The sequence below is a fragment of the Lethenteron reissneri genome, chromosome 25 (genome assembly GCF_015708825.2).
Source record: "Lethenteron reissneri isolate LAM-NWPU_2019-01 chromosome 25, ASM1570882v1, whole genome shotgun sequence".
NCBI classification, from domain to species: Eukaryota; Metazoa; Chordata; class Hyperoartia; order Petromyzontiformes; family Petromyzontidae; genus Lethenteron; species Lethenteron reissneri.
Window position 1 is genome coordinate 18275131 of NC_083803.1, and position 16385 is coordinate 18291515.

The following is a 16385-nucleotide window of genomic DNA, read 5'->3' on the forward strand; positions in this document are numbered from 1 at the left end:
GTGAGTGGGCATATGCATGCTGGTGTGTGTGCGTGCATGCTCACGCACCCGGGCCGTGCAACACTGCCTTGAAGCGGTTACCCAAGCGACGGCGCTCACGTGACAATTAGAACACGTTGCCATGGTTATGTTGTGAGCGAGAGAAAGGGAGGGAGGGAGGGAGAGAGCGAGAGACGGGAGGGAGGGTGGCGAGAAGGAGCAGGAGATCGAGAGAGAGAGAGAGGGGGGGGGGCTGTGAAGGAAGAGACGGCGTGCGAGAGGGACACTGCCTGAGAGGGACGCAAGGAGAGCGAGTGACCACGCCCGACGGAGAACCAGGGGGGCACAGAAACCGCCGGCGCAATTTCTAAAGGCTCGTGCGGATACCGAATCGCGTTAGAGGAGAGCGCGGCATTTGGGAGCGGAGGAGGAACGAGGTGGAGGTATCGGTGGGGCGCGCGGGGAGCGATGGAGGATGGCTGGATCAGCTTTGCCGACCGCTACGACACCTCGGCCCTGCTTCACTTCTGCACTCCCGGTGAGCTCGTGCTGGGGCCTGGGGGGGGGCCCGGTGAGCTCGTGCTGGGACCTGGGGGGGGCCCGGTGAGCTCATGCTGGGACCTGGGGGGGGCCCGGTGAGCTCGTGCTGGGACCTGGGGGGGGCCCGGTGAGCTCGTGCTGGGACCTGGGGGGGCCCGGTGAGCTCGTGCTGGGACCTGGGGGGGCCCGGTGAGCTCGTGCTGGGACCTGGGGGGCCCGGTGAGCTCGTGCTGGGACCTGGGGGGGGCCCGGTGAGCTCGTGCTGGGACCGGGGGGGGCCCGGTGAGCTCGTGCTGGGACCTGGGGGGGCCCGGTGAGCTCGTGCTGGGACCTGGGGGGGCCCGGTGAGCTCGTGCTAGGACCTGGGGGGGCCCGGTGAGCTCGTGCTGGGACCTGGGGGGGCCCGGTGAGCTCGTGTTGGGACCTGGGGGGGCCCGGTGAGCTCGTGCTGGGACCTGGGGGGGGCCCGGTGAGCTCGTGCTAGGACCTGGGGGGGGCCGGTGAGCTCGTGCTGGGACCTGGGGGGGCCCGGTGAGCTCGTGTTGGGACCTGGGGGGGGGCCGGCTCGGGCCGCGTAGACGCCGGACGTGTGCTCCCACCGTGGTCGCCGAGCCAGACCTCGCCCCTGCCATGGCCACCTTTACCGCTCGTTGATTGCTGTGCGGACGCCGGCCACGCCGATAACGCCCACGACCTTTGCCCTCTCGTGTCGGTGTGTGTGCATGCAGGTATGCAGGTGGATCCCCCGCACTGTTATTTGCGTAAACGCACAGATTTGCGTAAACGCACGTACGTGCGCGCGTGTGCGCATGCGCATGTATTTATGTGAAAGAATGTGTGTGCATGTGTCTTTATGTGGATGGACTGTCTGAATCGGTCCTGGCCTCCCCTAGGTTGAATCGGCCTGATCAATGCTGGGGCGATACAGGTGGCTGGCTATGGTCCTGGCCACACCACCCCCCCCCCCTTCTTGTGTCGTGTCGGCCTTCACAGGTGCTTCTTGCTAACAGCGCTTTCCCGAAGAGTCTGTCGAGCCACTGGGTCCGAATTCATGGTCATTCAATTCCTGGCCAGGGTTGACGGTTTCATCATCATCCGGGTTAGTAAATGGACGATGAGCTGATTGGGTCGAACAACTTAATACTAAACCGGTGGTGTTCTGTGCGTATAATTACGAATTAAAAATTTCTACCAATAGACCGACGGTTTTTGCGAGCACTGTCCTGTGTTCATTCGACTGGACAACGTAAATGGCCATCGATATAACTCAACATTTTCAAGCATAAATGAAGGGAAGCGTTTAAAACAGGAACGTGCTTGCATGCATGTACACGTGCGCCTGCTTGCTTTCGTTTATAATCGTGCACGATGCGGCATAATCAGGACCACAGACGCGGAACTCGTTGACGTTATTGCGTGGCTGCGGTGGCCAAAGGCAGTGGGGCGGCACCGCTCGGTGTTGTGGCTTTACCTCGAGCCTGGCACCCGCGCCGTGAGTTTTACTGCCATGTGCTCGCGCTCTGATTCAGGGACCCACCCTCCCCCGTCCCCAATCATTGGGTTTACAAAGGGCTGTAATTATAATATCTGCTTGAGTGGCATCCCCTCATGTGGATGGGCAAAATACCCATTAATGACTTGGCCTAACCTTCCAAGCAGAACCCTCCTGAAAAGGAATCTTGAGATTCATCTGAAGCATTTCTGTGTGAAATGAAGGACCAATTTAAATTAACTTTAGTGCACCTGATTTAAAACTCGGTGAAAAATTCAATGTTCCTATTGTGGGGGCAACCACTCTCAACTCCCTCCACAGTGGTACTTATTTTATCAATGCCTGAGGGATGATGGGCTGAGTCAACCATCAACCAGAATTTGAGCTCGCAGCTTTCTGATTGCGAGCGGCGGAGGCTGCACTGTTGGCCTTACAAAGAGGGCTCGTGGAACGTTGTTAATGGTATTATGCAATTGGGGCAGGTGTTTGTTAGGTGGCTGCAGGGCCCAGGATTATTCACACTGTGTCAATTTAATTAGCAAACCCTGGAAATTGCTGCGCATTGGGGTCCAACTGATCTGGCGGCACCGCTGCCGCACTGGATGACGAGCTGTGAGCCGTGTGCTTACAATGCCGATGTGGCGAGGTGTCTGGCCAGGCAACCGATACGGAGATTAGGATTTCAGTGATTAGATTTTTTGTGGAACAGAAGGGGCCAATAATTGGTGCCACAACGAGTCTGCGTTCTTTGCTGCGTGCCCCGTTCGGTTGTGTGGATTTGCAAGTAGGGTCGCCACGGTTCCCACTAGAGCTTCCCACTGAAGGCCAAACCCAGCCAGCCTATGTTCATGAAAACTCGTGTATGCCAATAGGGTTCAACGAGGCCCATACCAGATCTCCGTACAAATCAATTCCTGTCACCTGAGCAGCGATCCAATTCCCAGGCCATCCTGGTCAAACCTGGACTGCAAGCCTCTGCACACCAGGGTTGCCACCTGTCCTGGTCAAAATCCACACGCAGACCTCCCCTAGGTCAACCCATTATTTAAATTAATACCTGGTGCTGCAGTTCCCGACAGAAACATCAGTGCTGGGGAGACAAAGGTGGCTGAGTTTGGTTCTAACTGCACCGCCCCCTCATTCATCGTGGAGGCCTTCATAGGTGTCTGTTAAGCGCACTTGCCCCAACAAGTGTGTCTGTTGGGGCAAGGGGAGATCTTTGTATTTGTCTTGGGCATGTGTACACGTGTACACGTGTGTGTGTGTGCGTTTGTGGCTTTATTTGTGCATGTGTCTGCCTATTTGCATATGTGCGAGTGGGTGAGTGTGTGCACGCACGATTGCATGCGTTTGCATGTGTGTTATTGTGCACCAGTGGATGCCACCTGGAGCGTGCCACGAAGTGGTGACGCTTTAATATCAGCCCCATCAAAACAAAGCACCTGCCTGGGTACTTATTTCTATCAAATACCAACCCCCGCAACTCCCCATGAGTGATAGGGCAGTTGTGGAGAGAGTGGAGAAGTTTTTGTACCTGGGCAGTGTGCTCATGGCCAGCTCTGGTTTGGCAGCTGATGTCTTGCTCAAATCGAGTCGAGCAGCATTATCTTGTCATCAGCTGCGTGATGTTGCTGTGTGGAAGCTACCTGGCCTGTCACTCCATACGAAGCTTTGGGTCTGCTTGGCCACAGTTATACCCTATAATGCTTGTGGGGAGCAAAAGTGGCAATTTAGCCTCGTACAAAAGAGGGCCCCACAACAAACCAGTTTATTTGTCTGTAAAGAATTAAAGGGGGTCCTTACGTGGCACTCTGACACAGGCCTCGAGCCTAGGCCCCCCAGGAACCTCAGGAGCACCCCCTGCGTCTCTATGGGTGCTTGCTAATGGCACATTCCACATGGTAACGCTACACAAGAGATTTGTCCAGTCCGGTACAGGTGCATGTACATGTGGCAGTGATCAACACTTCACATTATGCTGAAATTCCTCAATCCCAGAAGGCCGTGCGTGTGCTGATGGGTTGTGTGAGGAATACTTTGGTGTTTGTGTGGTGAGACGGTATGTGTGAAGGAGACGTGGTCTCCTTATTTTATCCATTGTCGGGTTCAATTCCGACTGCACCCAGCCATTATTGCCCATTCCTATCTGAAGCCTCTGGATCACCCCACACACCTATTGCATATTTATAAATAAAAAAAACTGCACGACTCCAAAAGTGCTGTTAAATGAATGAGTGAATGAAAAAAGTTATAACGTCAATTATCTGGCTTGTTTTTCACTCAACTCGATAGATATGCGATCGAAAGTAGTACAGCATTTGGTGCTTTTCAGCTGTGAAAACGAATTGTAGCATCTGCAACAGAGTTCCGCATCCCTCAGCCATACAGCCCACGGGGCGGAAGCCCCCACCATAGGTTAACTCGGCCACGAAGGAATGTACCTGGGGCCGTGGTTGGAAAGTTCATTGTTACAGAGACAAAGATGACTACTGGGTGTGGTGCTCGCCGCACCACCCGCCCGGAGCGGAACGCGGGATTGAGCGCGGGAGCGCTCCTTGGCTCGTGGCTGATTTTAACGAGCGATTGCATCAGAGGACTCATTAAGTGATGGCTCCCTTTTCTGGACAGCCTCTTAACGATGATGTAAGGTGGCGGTGACAGTGTGCGGTCGTAATGAGTTCTCTGTTGGGAAGGGGGCACAGGTCAACACGGGTACATTTGGGACTATAAATCTGCGTGTGTGTGTGCACGTGTAGCTCAGCCTTACATGGTTACCTGGTGTGTCAACGGCACCATTGGGGAGACAAAGGTGGCCAGGTGTGGTGCTGTCCACCCATAGGTCCTCTAACAGCATTGCCCCAACAGTCAGATAAAGGCGATATGGGGAACTTAGTGTTTGTGTGTGTGGGTGGATCGATGGCACCCTGTTTAGTACACTACGCAACAAAACTTATTCCCCTGAGTTTAATTCCTGGCCATGGCAAAAATTAATCGCTAATATCTAAAATGGTCCTGGACCTCCCTGATGTCGACTCGGCCTTAATTGAATACCTGGTGCGGTGTGCAAATATCAGCACTGGGAAGGTAAAGGCGGTCGGATGTGGTGTTGGTCAAACTGCCTCCTTGTGCGTCATGTCGGCCTTACTAGGTGCTGTTTGACAGCACTTGCCCCAAATCTGTTATATAATACCAATACGGGGATCCTTGTGGGTATGTGTGTGCGTGTGTGTGCTGGGTGCGTGCTGGATACGTGTGTGTGTATGTGCTGGGTTTGTGCTGGATACGTGTGTGTGTGTATGCTGGGTGCGTGCTGGATATGTGTGTGTGTGCGTGCGTGTGTGCTGGGTACCTGGAAAACAGCATGGGACAAAGTGAAGATGAACTTGCTGAGGCTGCCATGCCTCAAATATTGGAAGAAGTAGTCACCTCCTGTGAGTGGCTGACTGAGGTGCCATCTGTTGAGGAAGTACTAAACACGATCCAGAATCTGAGACCAGGAAAGGCACCAGGCAGAGATGATCTCCCAAGCGAAATGCTGAGGGAGGGTGACGTTTGTGCACAGATTTTCCTAGATGATATCATAATAGCAGTCTGGACCACTGGACAGATTCCACAGGATTGGAAGGATGCCCTGGTGGTCCCCCTCTTTAAGAAAGAGGACCACACAGACTAACAGCTACAGGGGCATCTCACTTCTCAGTGTGCCAGGAAAGGTCCTGGCAAGGATTATTCAACATTGCCTTGCCAGGCATGCTGAGCAGAGGCTTGCAGAAGCCCCAATATGGTTTCAGGAAAGGGTGCGGTCAAGGGATGGTTCTCTATTGGTCAACCATGTTATGCATCCCGATGATCTGGTAATTTCTGCTCAATTAGAGGAGGAGTTGGAGGCGCTGCTGCTGAACCTGGAGCGTGCCACTAAGAGGTCGGGCCTTACCATCAGCCCACCAAAACTAAGCACCTGCCTGGGTATTTTGTACCATCAGATACTCCACCTCCACATCTCCTAGATAGGGCAGTTGTGGAGAGTTTCCCATACATGGGGAGTGTGCTCATGACCGTCTCCGGTTTGACAACAGAGGTCTCACTCCGAATGAGTCGAGCAGCATTATCTTTTCATCGTTTGTGTAATGCTGTGTGGAAGCTACCTGGTCTGCCGCTCCACGTGAAGCTTCGGGTCTTCTTGGCCACACTCATGCCCTCCCTTCTCTACACTTGCAAAACGTGGACCCCCCTAATGGAACATCTTCGCTGGTTAGACACATTTAGACTGGCCTGCCTACAATCCATCCTGGTTTTAACCAGGCTGGAATGTATGAGGAGCTCCTCCAACAGGCAAGGCTGTGTTGGCTGGGTCATGTAGCCCGCATGCCCAGCCACCGCATGCCCAAACAGCTTTTGTTCGGCCGGATAGAGGGGGCTAAATGGGCGCGGCACGGGCTAGAGCAGAGATGGAGTGATGTGGTACAGGAGGACGTGTAGCTGAGTGGACTTGCCGATGACTGGTACCAGCGGTGTCAAGATCGGCCTCAGTGGAGGAGGCTCGTGAAGGACGCTACTGAGCAGTTGGAGGCAGTCGCCCTCCAACAACAACGGAGGGCGGAGGAGCGACGCTCACAACAACGAGCGGAGTGCCGGGTGGCTAAAGCACAACAAGTTGGTACAGTAGGGGGCACAGGTGGTGCATCAGCCAGTCATCTCGGTCATCTCGGTCAGTCGACCCGTGGCACCTGCTGGGTCTGCCCCGTGACCTCCTGCCAGCGGGCGTTCGACACTTCATGTGGCCGCAAGGTGCACTTGGCCTTGCACAAGCGTCGTGGTGACGTCACCGCCACTTAGTGGCGAATGGCGGTTGTTGTTGGGTGTGTGCTGGATACGTGTGTGTGTGTGGGTGCATGCTGGTTAGGGGTGTGTGCTGGATACGTGTGTGTGTGTTGGGTACGTGTTGGTGGGGAGCGGTCATGTAGCAGTTAGCGCTGCAAACCTGGCTACCCGAGTTTGATGCCCACTCACGGCCAACACCAGTAACGATTATCTGAACCGGTCTTGGGCCTCCCCTAGGTCGACTCAGCCTCAAACGAGTACCTGGTGCGGTGTGTAAACATCACCACTAGGGAGACCAAAGGCAGCCAGGCGTGGTGTTGATCACTCACCCTCTCACGTGTCGTGTCGGCCTTCATAGGTGCTCGCTAACAGCACTTGCCCCAACAGTCTGTTCAGGCTATACGGGGGAATCTTTGTCTTTTTTACGCGTGTTGGATACATGTGTGTGTACGTGCGCATGCTGGGTGCCTGCATGCTGGGTACGTATGCGTGCTGGGTACGCGTGTCCCTGAGAACTCCGCGCATGCCACCGCTGCTGCCACCACGCCACGCGTGGGAGCCGCTCTCCCACAGCCGGGGCAAGGCCACGCGCCATCCCACACACACGCACAGGACCCCACCTCGCCGCCCCCGCCATCAACATCGGCTCATCACAAAGCCCCACCGCCGTTTTGCCTGGTCAGCCGAAACGCACCGAGTCCCTGCAATCACTGCAGATGAACGGAGCCGGCGCAGGGAGGGGTGGAGCACTCTGCTGCTCTGGATGGGCAATGTGGTGTCGCTACGTTGTAAATTCAGTTTTCTACTTGCACTTGGGTTGTGATTGTGATGGAAACGTTGAATGCTTCATTGCGTAGCTAAGCGCTGTATGTTACAAGAGTCTGGGCCTGCATGTCGAGTGTTTATAGAGAAGATGGTTACATCTTTTTATTCCCACAGTGTGTGATGTTGGATGCCTTTGTAAGTTGTCATGTCTTGCTTTGTATTGCAGTCCAAGGTCGTGTTTGGGTGATGCAGTGGTCGGTCTTGTGGCTTGCGCCTATTTGTGTGGAGTTTGTACGCTCTGCTCGGTATCTTCTGCTCGTGTTCTGTAGAGCGTGAGTTAGTGGAGTTTGTATATTCTCCTGTTCAGCATGGATTTCTTCCGGATTTCCACTGGTTTTGTCCAAACATCCCAATGCTCCATAATTACATGCAAATTACTCAACTGGGATTTATATTTGGAAACCATCTCCCCCCAACCTGGCAGGGGGGGGGGGGGGGCCCTTCAGAAAGAGTCCTGCGACTCCGTGCATCTTCCCTGGGGTAACAAGCGGAACAATGATGATGTTGACGAAGATCACGGTTGATGATTCCCTACTGAGGTCAACATCGGTGGCGAGAGATATCTGAACCAGTCCTTGGTCCCTTGCCCCCGTCAATCAACCCACAGAGGCCAGCCTGGCGAATTATAGCTGGTCGGACAACTTCTTTCCCAATAGTGTGGCTCAGCCTTCACCCACAAGGGGATTGACAAATGGCGTAGAATGACGACGGTATCCCGTTTGCAGCCTCAACATCATGCACCTCATGGCAAATGCTCCGAATGTGACAGTAACGGATAACAATTCCCGTTTACTTGTGCTTCACCGACAATAGCCACGTACAATCCTCTGCCGCTTGTCGAGCAAGGGAGAACCTCGCCGAGGTTTGTTGACGCCCACAGCGGCGCCGTGTGTCGCTGCGGCGGTGAGCAATGCTCCGGTGCGGGTTCCAGCACGGAGACGACGTCAAGGGGATTTCGTCTCCGTTGGAGTCGGCGATGGCGTCTCCTGTGTGGACACGCGGGTGCTGTTGTTAAATGAAGCGCAGTCGGAGCAAGAACGTTGGCAGTCTCTTCCGATGTGTCGGCTCAACGCGGAAGAGTAGCCCAGATACCATCTCCACGTTGTTCCAACAGAAGCCCTTCTGCCAGGGATGGCGTGAGCAAGGAATTTCAGGGCTGCACCTTTACCTTTGTATATTGACTGCTGGATGAACTCACGTTGCCACGCGTGTGGTTGTTGCCCAGATGACGTGGGCCCGTCGGAGGTCTTGGCCGGCGGGGACGGCGGTGGCGGCGAGCTGGTGGAGCGGCTCTCCGCCCTGGAGCAGCGCGTCGCCATGCAGGAGGACGAGATCCACATCCTGAAAGCCGCGCTCGCCGACGTCATCCGGCGGCTGCACGCCGCGCCTGACGGCACGGCCTCGCCGCCCGGCCTGCTCGCCCGCAGGGGGCCCACCAAAGGTATCGCCACCACCATTGGCTTCCTTGCCTCCATCGCCATCACTCGTTACCATCCTCGCCAATACCTCTTTCCGCCACCTGTCTCGCCACCATCACTATCATAACCAGGAGGGTCTTCATCCTGGATTAGAACAAGGGCAGGACATCAATAGCACAGATCGTTGGGGAAATGGAGTTTGGGGCAGCAGAGAAGAATGGGCGGAGGTTGACCGGCCCGTTGGCAAGAAACCCTGCCTGGCTGTTGGAGCGGCGAGTGTCGAGGGAGCAATACTGTTCATGGCACAGGCCGGTCTTGTCAGACGCGCGGTCCTCAGCATAGTTGAAGATGTCTACACACACGCTGCACTCTCAATACCTCATCTTGGTTTGTTATTATTTAAACCGTCATAGAATTTAAGTGCCGTAGCTGCACTCGGGCCAGACTGTACAGATAGCTCGACCACCCGAGCAGCATGTCGGATCGATGTGGAAGGGTAGACCTAATACCACTCGAGAGGTCGGTCTTTGTGGAGGCTCTTCCGTCGGCAGCGGCATAAGCGCGACATTGCAGGGCTGCTGGCAGCTGCACACTTGTCGCGACGATGATGGGTTGTGTGCGTACGCGTGTGCGTGTCTGCAGGAATTGAGCAAGGCTTGTTTTTAGCAATTACAAGCAAGAACTGTGCTCCGGTTTGTTCTCCCATCGCCCTGTAATGCCACCCACTGTCCACCCCCACCCGTCACCACTCCCCATCGCTCACGAGGTGGAAAAAGAGCACGATGCAAAAACAAGGGACCGATTGAGCAGAGTTTTGTGGGATCATCAACCATTTTTACACCCACTGCTTTTTTCAGTTGGAGCTGAATGTGTTGCTTAAGATATTCGTAATGAAGGTATGGCCAATTGAGACCTTGGCAGATTTATTTAGTTTTTTTATCACGGTGTCCTTCCCAAGTTGCCATCACCCTCAGAGTCAAGGGATGTCGGGCAAAATCCAGCCCATGGCATTTGATTTAAAAACAAATGCTATTTTCGGTTCAAACTTTAAAATGCTCTACAATCTCTGCAAACGTGGCAACGCAAGCAAGCATCGCCTGCATCGCTCGCTCATAGCGCGTACATGTTCCGTCGCCAGGCGCACGCTGCTGCTGCTGCCGCCACCGTGCGTAGAACTGCACTGAGCCACCAACCGGACCAGGGGCCTCGGTGGTGGAGCGAGTGGCTCGTGATCGGAGGGTCGCAAGTTCAATTCCTGGTTGGGAATTCACTCAGCCCCATCAATCTCTCTGGGATCGATAAATTGAGTACCACTCTGCACGGAAGTCAACAGTGGTTGTCCTATGGATAGACTCGCCCCCACTTTAGAAAAGCAGCATGTCCACCGCTGGTTCAGAGCTGTAAACGGAAGATGATCACTGCCTCGGCATTCGTTTGAGCAGCAATCGCTTTGACTTTGAGTGGGCGAGCAAAGGTTGCGACTCTGCCATTGACCCCGAAGTTCGGGCAGAGCACAAGTCGGAGCAGGACACGAACGATCGAATGAACAATCCAGCGTCTTTCTCAGCCCCAAGGGATGGCGTGGGGGGGGAGTGGGGGCGCTTGGCATCGTTTGCTGGGAGACGCAAGGACGGGGGAGGCTCCATGCGAGGGCATTGGTGGGTGGTTGAATCATTGGGAAGACACTGACTGAATTCAACCGCTCTCAATTAATGCCGTGTGGTAATTGTGGAAGTTGTCGGCCTTGTGAAAGTAAATCCCCAGTTGCTCAAACCCTCCGTGGTGGCAGAAGAGGTGTTTATTTTCTCTACTGTAGACTATTTTTCTTGGGGGCGCTGTTTGGCTGCTGCTTCTGTGTGCTGCGTTCTTCTAACGGCAACATTTTTTATTTTCCTACTCTCAACCTTTTGCTTGTGAGCCACTCACTATCACTAAGTGACTTGCTGAATTATTCCCGTGTAAACATGTTTTAAAATACATGGCCTCTTGACGAATCCATGGGCCTTGTTGTATACAGTTTCTATTTCACTTTCCTTGAGGGTTCAGTAAGGGTGCTCTGTATTAAAATAATACATTTGTTCCTGATTTTTTTCATCTTATCAGCGATGTTCCAATTTTGCCATCTGGGCATAAGATGAAAAAAGCTACATTTTGCAGAAACATCGTAGGAACTGGTCTGAATAGTATGGTGTGCCGGCATGTACCGAGACACCTTGCCCATTACACGTGGCGATCAAAGTGAACTCTCTTGGTCTTGGAATTATGAAAAAGCCACGGTGGATATGGTGATCCCATTGTGGTGCGGTCTTTGTTGACCGGTGAAAACAACGCATTTTCTTGTTGTGATGGGTTTTGTCATCATTTACAGGAGGTGCTTTAATTTGAATCATCATTGACTGGACTCGCATCCTCAACTCAACTATTCAGGCTGAAGAAACGGGCCTCATCGCCAGCAGTTGCCGGGGTTCGAACCTAATATTTAATTGGTGCTGGGCTCGGTGCTCTCGCAGTCAGAACCCTCCTGGGCCATCTGGGAAATGCATGGAAAGTTATTGTTCTGATACTTCCTTCTCAATAACAATAACTAAATACTAAGAGGAAGTTGCCAGGTGTGAGGCAATACAAGTCTCTGCTTTTCTTTGCTTTTAGGACAAAGCATTCCACTAATATCCCATTTCCAGCTGAGGTCACCTTGACTTGTATCGGCACGGCTGCAGATCCCGAGTTGATGCCAGGCATACAGAGGCAGCCTGCAGACTTGGTGGCAGCGATCAAAGCACAAGGGGAATGGTGTTCTCTGTGTGTGTGTGGCCATTAATTAACCACAGGTTTATTTAATTACACTTGGAAATCGGAATCAGATTGTGGGTTACTGGTGTTCTTGAGAAATAAATATAGAGTGTAGGCTTGGATGGTTTGGGTATTAGATTTATTTTGTTTAATCACGTGAGAAGAGTCTCATTTGGGTATTTGTGACATCATACTATGCAATTCCGAGGATGATGGAGATTTTAGCCACGCGGACTCACGCGGAGACCCATCTTGGAACGACGGCAAATGGGGCAAGTCTCTCAAATCCCTCCCAAGCGAGGCTCGTTCATTCCAAGCGATGACCGTCATGTAAAGCTGTTACTTCAGCAGCGCTGCTTTGGCGGTGGAGTTGTGCCGATGCGAGGTCTAGAGCCGGCACGGCGAGAGCGTCTGCGTGGGCTTGGATGCAGCAATGCTGCAATTTCGGAGAGGCAGCCGAGGCACCGGCGATTACGGCCGGAACTTGCTGCTGTGCCGGAACTCCTCCGGTTATATTTATACTCACCGGGGCGGCAGGTGCTGTGTGTCTGTGTCCGCATGAGCGGGGATGTGTGGGGAGCAGTAGTGTAGCAGTTGGCACACTGACCTTCAGTCTGGATGTGGTTTTAGCCTCACCACAACTACCTCGTGTGCTATGGTCACCTTAATAGGTGCTCGGGAACAGAATTTGCCCCAACAGTCTATGTAAGCTGTAGGGGGTCTTTGTGAATGTGTGTATGTGTTTCGCCCTATTCCTATTCACCTTTTGCGATGGCATTCCCCATGCACCTCGCAGCGAACAATATTCTCCAGCAGGACTGCTAATTATAGTCCCGCATTTCATTACTTTTATTGAGCTTAATTTTCTGCCATAATGAGATTCCTCCACCATTGTTAGCCATGCAATGTGTTTGTGTGTGTGTGTTTCAGGGTGTGAGTGTTTACACATGTGAGGAGTGGTAGTGTGTAGTGGTTAGCACGCTGCACAATGAACCCAGTGACACAAGTTTGATTCCTGCTCACGGCCATAACCAGTGACGAATTTGTGAACTGGTGCTGGATATCCCCTAGGTCTTCTCGGTCTTAAATGAGTAGTTAGTGCAGTTTGTCTAGAACATCAGCACTGGGAAGACAAAGCGGGTAGGAGAGATGCTGGCCACCCACTTCCTGATGTGGCGTGGCAGCCTTCATAGGTGCTCCAAACAGGACTTGCCCCAACATTGCTAAAGCGATACAGGGGATCTTTGTCTATGCTTTTCACAGGCTATGGCAAACAGTTTCAACAATCCATGAGGCTATAGACTGGGGGGACTTTGTCTTTCTGTCTGCAGGTGTGTTGGTGTTTCTGTTTGTTGTAAAGCATTGGTATTATTTTTTACAATGCTGCTGTTATGATTCCAGTTCTTCACATTCATTACTAGGCCACACATTTTAAAATATAATTAACAAAAATAATCCTAAAATTGCAGCCAGTGCAGTCTTGTTTTTCTGAGACGGGCAGGCAGGATGGGCAGCTGCACTTCTGTCCCGGCCACGCGTTTGGACTTTCCAGTCTTAATACGCGCTCGCTAAACACCCCACACTTAAGAGCGCGCGCATGTGCGTCTGTCCTTGTGTGCGTCCTGCAGCCGTGGGCCGGCAGGGCCTCGTGTCCCTGCCCTCGCGGCCGTCCATCGGGAACGGAGCGAACACCCCGAGGAAGGCCACGCCGCCCTCCTCCTCATACTCCCCAACGCCAGCCAAGCTCCTGGGGGCCAGCCCCAACTTGGGCAAGGGGTGAGCGGCGGGGGGCGGGGGGGGGGGCACGTTCCGCAGGGCGACACTCCTCGCCTTCGTCGGCACCACGGGCAGCGTGACGTGCACGTGTCTCCCTGTGGTGCAGCGTCTGGAGACGCGATCTCACTCGACTCTGCCTGCGAACGCGCGCACAGTCGTGGCGCGCGTTTCGGATTTTCCAACAAAACAGAATGACGAATCCCACTTGGGCGGCAGCCACCGCCGGCTCTCGTTGCCATAGCGACGCTCGTAACTACGCCGGCGGTTGGTGACCCCGCATGGAGAGGTCGCGTCTGGGTTGGCACGGGGGGCAGAGTAAGTGCAGCGGTGCAGTCGTTTACTTTAAACGTGTCAGACAGCCAGCGACGAACAGCACTGCAAGGTTTTTGTAAGATCTTGGGGAAAAAGAGACGATGGGAGTGTATTATGTATGTTGAACTTCTTTTGCGCCGTACGTAGCCAACCGTGCTAATTGGAGGTGTGGAGTAGGATAGTAAATTCCAAAGTGGAGTGGTACACGAGAAGAGGCAGAAAACGAAGCGCTGTGACCTGCGGCGTGGTGAACATGCCTTGGAGGAGGAGAATTGTTCCATCTGGGGCTCCGGCTCCTCGCATGGGGGACAACTGAGTCAAGTTTACTGTAACCAGTAACCATGGTAGTGGTGATAGGAGAGAGATATGGAGGCAGCTGACGGGTGAGCAAGTGATTAGATTTGTGAGTGCTGGATCTCTAGGGCGAGGGGGGAGGTTGGGGCGATGGTGAGTCTGCTGAGGATGGGGATCGCAGTCTTTGCAGAACAAGACAACCCCATAAAGATGGTGTAGCCACATTACCTACCAGCCATTCAGTTTCACTTCCCTGAACCTCAGAGAACGTGAATCATAATGATGCTCGGTCAGCTTTGCCTCTTGCTATTCCCCCATGAACGCTCTGTAGTCGGGTGGAAGTTGTGTAGTGGATGGCTGTTAGTCCGCAGGCAAATCATCTATGGTTTAAAATCGAACTAGGACCCATATCGAATTGAGAGAGTCCTCGCCTATGAACATTTAGCAGTTAACCAACATTGGTTCGAGCAATCCTGTCTCTGCTGCTGATGAGAAACTGAATGTTTAAACCGGTCCACACAGCTGTGTGGACTTTTGAGAGTCATCTTCTCGTGTGCACGAGTTACTCATGTTTCCTCCTCCTTGTAGACAGTCAACGATTCCCTGCTCAAATTAGCCTTGAGGCAGTGCTTCTCTTGTTACAGCCCTAAGCCAGTGGTGGAAATTCCACAATTGTATGGTAGGGGCGAGTCAGTCCACAAAGTGGTCCTTGTTTTATCGACCCTGTATTTATGATGGGCAGAGTCAATGCCCTACCAGGACTAGAACTCTCGACCACCACGAGCTGCTTCCCATTCCGCCCAGGCATGGAGCAGCCACCGGGCCGGACCACTGGAGATGCACTTAGCATGGGAATTGGCCAAGCATCCCCATGCAGGGCCCTTGTGAAATCGGGTTGTGAGACTCGGTGAGGCGTTCCTGGATTAACTAATGACTTGGGGCCAGTGTGGACGGTGAGCGTAGTATAAATGGGGGCATGCGTAGCACACCTCGAGGAAGGGCCACACTCCCCTTGGCTTTGCCAACTTGATCTGGAGAAATAGTCGAGATTTTTTTTATTTGTTTTGTTTAACTCTTAGCAACCAGCTGCTGAACCGCCGTCAGCTGCCAGGCTCTCTGTGTGGCCTCCCCTCAGCTTTGGCTGCCGGAGAAATATAATACCACAGTGAGTGTGCGCATGTGTTTATGTATTGGACGGAATTACTGAAGGCTCAGTGGGTGTGTTTAAGTTGCCAGCTTTGGCTGAGGTTCCCGTACCTGTCCCGCACCTGTCCCGCACCTGTCCGCACACGTAAACATGTAAACTTGTGCACGCTCGCACACACTATGCACATACATATGCTTCCGCACATGTAAACACTCGCACACATACACACATGTACCTACACGTACACGCATACGAACGCACCTACACACACCAACACACATGTAAATACATACACCCACATTCGCACCAATGCATGCACATACACACACACCCTGACATACGCTTTCGCTCGCCCGGTAGCAAGCGGAGCAGCTCCATGGAGCGGTTGCCGTCCAGCGTGCGTCGCGACGGCTCGGAGACGCGGGGGCTGCGTGGGCGCACCTCCTCCACCACCAGCTGCTCGGGCAAGAAGCCCGGCGACAGGTAGCGCCCCCCACCACCACCACCACGCTCCCGGCAGGCTCAACCGCCACACACGGCGGGCTGCAAACCCCCTGCTCCTTTCCTCGGCCAGCCCTGCCCACTCACGCACCATCTCCGCACGCACGGTCGTGAGTGGCCCCTTCCTGACGTTGGCACCTCCTGCCACGCAGTTGGCCCCGCCCTCTGCCCATGTCATGCCTCAAGCGCGAGGCTAGAATGTTCTACACCCGAGATAAAAATCCTGATTTACACAAATGTTGATGGACAGCAGGACAGACTTTCTGAAATTGGAACTGTTCCAGCAAAACTGCCACCTCTCATGAGCTTAAGATGCAACTATCCACGAAGCACCTGCACATTAACTGATTTCGCTGCTTCATCTCCTCCGTGGATGTTCAATTCCTTGTTTGCCACTCTTATCATTCTTGAACATTGACCATCATCCCTTCTAGCTGTGACGTGTTCTGCCCAAGCCCATTCACTTATTATAATCATAGTTTGGATGATG

At 53.5% G+C, this 16385-nt stretch overlaps 1 protein-coding gene across 1 annotated transcript in view; it reads left to right on the plus strand.

Moving 5' to 3' along the window:
- Positions 1-253: 253 nt before the first annotated feature.
- The window catches only part of LOC133347368 (echinoderm microtubule-associated protein-like 2), a 33841-nt gene continuing 17709 nt past the window's right edge, over positions 254-16385 (plus strand). The window contains 4 exon segments of the mRNA XM_061559607.1: positions 254-517; positions 8883-9098; positions 13494-13641; positions 15755-15877. Coding sequence (XP_061415591.1) covers positions 448-517; positions 8883-9098; positions 13494-13641; positions 15755-15877 — 557 coding nt within the window. The 5' untranslated portion in view covers positions 254-447.